This window comes from Marmota flaviventris, chromosome 2 (genome assembly GCF_047511675.1).
Source record: "Marmota flaviventris isolate mMarFla1 chromosome 2, mMarFla1.hap1, whole genome shotgun sequence".
Lineage (NCBI taxonomy): Eukaryota > Metazoa > Chordata > Mammalia > Rodentia > Sciuridae > Marmota > Marmota flaviventris.
The window spans coordinates 34,344,054-34,346,875 of NC_092499.1; the positions used below are offsets into that span (position 1 = coordinate 34,344,054).

Below are 2,822 nucleotides of genomic sequence, written 5' to 3' on the forward strand. Positions count from 1 at the left end.
AGCATGATTCAGTACTTAATTTGATTTTGGACATTTCATTTGGTTCCAAATTTTCAGAGGATAGAGAAGAGATGAAAAAAGTGAAATTTCTGAGTGAGGACAGTCTCACCTAACTGTCCCACAAACGTGCTTCACATGAATTGAATGAACTCAGGCAGGGAACATAAAATCAAGCTGAGTTTTGTCCATCGCAGGTGCTGTGGCTTTCTGATAGGAGGCTGCTTCAACTCATGCAGGTGTTGTACCTTTGTGAAATTGTTTTGGAGATGATCAAATGGTTCTACAGGATTGTATTCCTGTTAATGTCCCATCTTTACTATATTTATGGAACTTTTTGGTCCCAGGAAAGGCATGAACTGGCCACATTCTCTGCTATGCTAGGAAAGTTTTCCTCCAAGTAGGTGTTCATTTAACATTGCAGCCCATATGTTCCAACTGTGATGTGTTGTCTCTGAGGACTTAAGCCAGCATTCACTGGAGACCAGTTGGCTCTTCTGGGGGGGGGGGGGGGCGTCTTTCTGGCTTTGGTAATATCTTGTCTTCATTGATCAAAGAAATCTGTCTTTTGTAGTGTTTCTATGCAAACTTTGGAACCAAACTTTCTGGGTCTGAGATGAAATTAAGGAGCTTTTCCATGAATTTTTCTCTGTGTTGTATAAGAGATCCTTACTAAGGACTGCAGTCAGAAAGGCATGTTCAATTCAGCATGATCATCTGCTCAAGCATCACCCTCTCCCCAGCTTCTGTGGTGACTCCTATAGTGTGGAACTTTGTCTTCATGAAAAAATTTCTATGAAGACATCATATATATTTAAGTATTTAGCTATTTTCAATCAAACTGTCAGATTAAGAAGAGGCTAATAGGAGTAAGAAACATCATGGTCTCTGGAGTCCTGGAGGTTTTTTAACTACATTGAAAAATGCTGACATCACTGTATATATATTTTGTTTTCGCCTTCTTCAGAATGATCCACAAATTCAGCAACCTGAGTTAATTTTCCTTCTACTTGAAGACTACATATATATTGGAATCTGGTATTATCCTTGTTCATGTTTTTATGATAAGATATTGAAATCAAAATTTAGTTCAAAATTTGTCATGAGAGTGTCAAAATATCTTTTCTGGACATGGACACTTTTTGAATAACAAAAGTACAATCATGGGATTTCTGTAAATGAGCAGTATAATGGATTTAAATAGTATGAGAAGAATTTCATTGTACCTCTTTAATTAATTAGTCATCCTCCTGGTAGAAAAATGTTCCATTTAGTAGAGAGCAGAACAGTTGTCCTGTTTGTGGCATAATCAGATTTAGTGTGACTCCAGTGCCAGATCTGAAGTCTGTGTTGGTGAGACCATCAGCCAGCCACAGAGAAGTTTAAGATGACACATGCCACCTCCTGCTCCAGGAAGCCTCTGTTTCTTGCTCTGGTGCAGCACCAGCTCATAGCCCAGTAGTTCCTCCCTCACCCTGTCAGGCTCCCCTCCCAGTGCAGCGCCTGAAATCCAAGAGGAAACAGATCCTTTTCATCTAGAGGAAGAACACCAAAATGGTGCTGCCCAGGCTGCTAAAGCTGATCATGGTGTCCATGTGGCTGAGTAGGGATGGTCCCTGTGTGAAGGGGCCTCCTCTGTGACCAAGGGACTGGGAACAGATTAGCTTTAAAGGGATTTTAGAAGGGAGGGTTAGCAGGGAGCAAAAATATCCTTTCTTGTTCCCACCACTTGTCCAGAACTTTCTGATTCTGTCCTTTTCCCTTCAGGATACAGTTTTGCCCAGAAGGTGACTCAGGCCCAGCCAGCCATGTGGGTGCAGGAAAAGGAGGCTGTGACCCTGCTCTGCTCCTATGACACCAGTGATTCACGTTATGGTCTCCTCTGGTACAAGCAGCCCAGCAGTGGGGAGACAGTCTTCCTCATCCTTCAGAACTCTTACAGCCAGCAAAATGCCACAGAAGGTCGCTACTCAGTGAATTTGCAGAAGGCCAGCAAATCCATCCAGCTTGTCATCTCAGCCTCACAGCTGGGGGACTCAGGGGTGTATTTCTGTGCACTGAGAGAGGGCACAGTGGGAGGACTGTTGGAGGGAGGTACACAAAATCCAGGGTCTGCCTGAGACAGCCACCTGCTGTAGGGACCAAGGTAGACAATTACCACCCCATACAGGAAGTGGCAGGGCTGTGTCAGCTCATTTCTGGGGTTGGAGGGAAAACACTCACTCTGAGGAACCCCTCTCTAGGTTCATAGACCACATCAGAGTTCTCACTAATCAAATCAGCCATATTCCTGAATCTCTGGATTGAACGTGGATACAGATTTTTTTTTTTCTTTTTGGTATTCAGGGGCACTTGAACACTGAACCTCATCTCCAGCCCTATTTTGTATTTCTTTTATTTAGAGACAGGGTCTCACTGAGTTGCTTAGTGCTGTTCCTGAATCTGGCTTTGAACTCACTATCCTCCTGTACTAGGCTCCCGAGTTGCTGGGATTACAGATGTCACCACCACACCCAGCTCAGAATTTTTGACAGAAGATAAAAAGGGAAGAAAAAGCACAATAAAGAATTTGTCATTTGAATATAAAGTTTAGCTTATAGAAATGACTAGAGTAGTTCAGAAACCTATGACTGAAATGTAGTAAAAATCTGAATGAACTCTTGGATTTTCAGAACAAATTTTCCATTAAGAATTTATTGAATAAAGATTATATTTCTAGTGTATCTTAAAATAAGGAAGACCTTGAAATCAGTGTGTGCGAAATCACAGATGAAGTTACTGAAAAGGATCATATGTTAATATTATGATATATTACATTGAATTCA

The 2,822-nt window shown here is 41.7% G+C and overlaps 1 gene segment (V, D, J or C); it reads left to right on the forward strand.

Annotated features, from left to right (window-relative positions):
• The first annotated feature begins 1,551 nt into the window (after positions 1-1,551).
• LOC139704604 (T cell receptor alpha variable 14/delta variable 4-like) lies at positions 1,552-2,117 on the forward strand. The segment is given in 2 exon segments: positions 1,552-1,600; positions 1,765-2,117. Coding segments are annotated over 2 exon segments (402 nt in total).
• Positions 2,118-2,822: the final 705 nt, after the last annotated feature.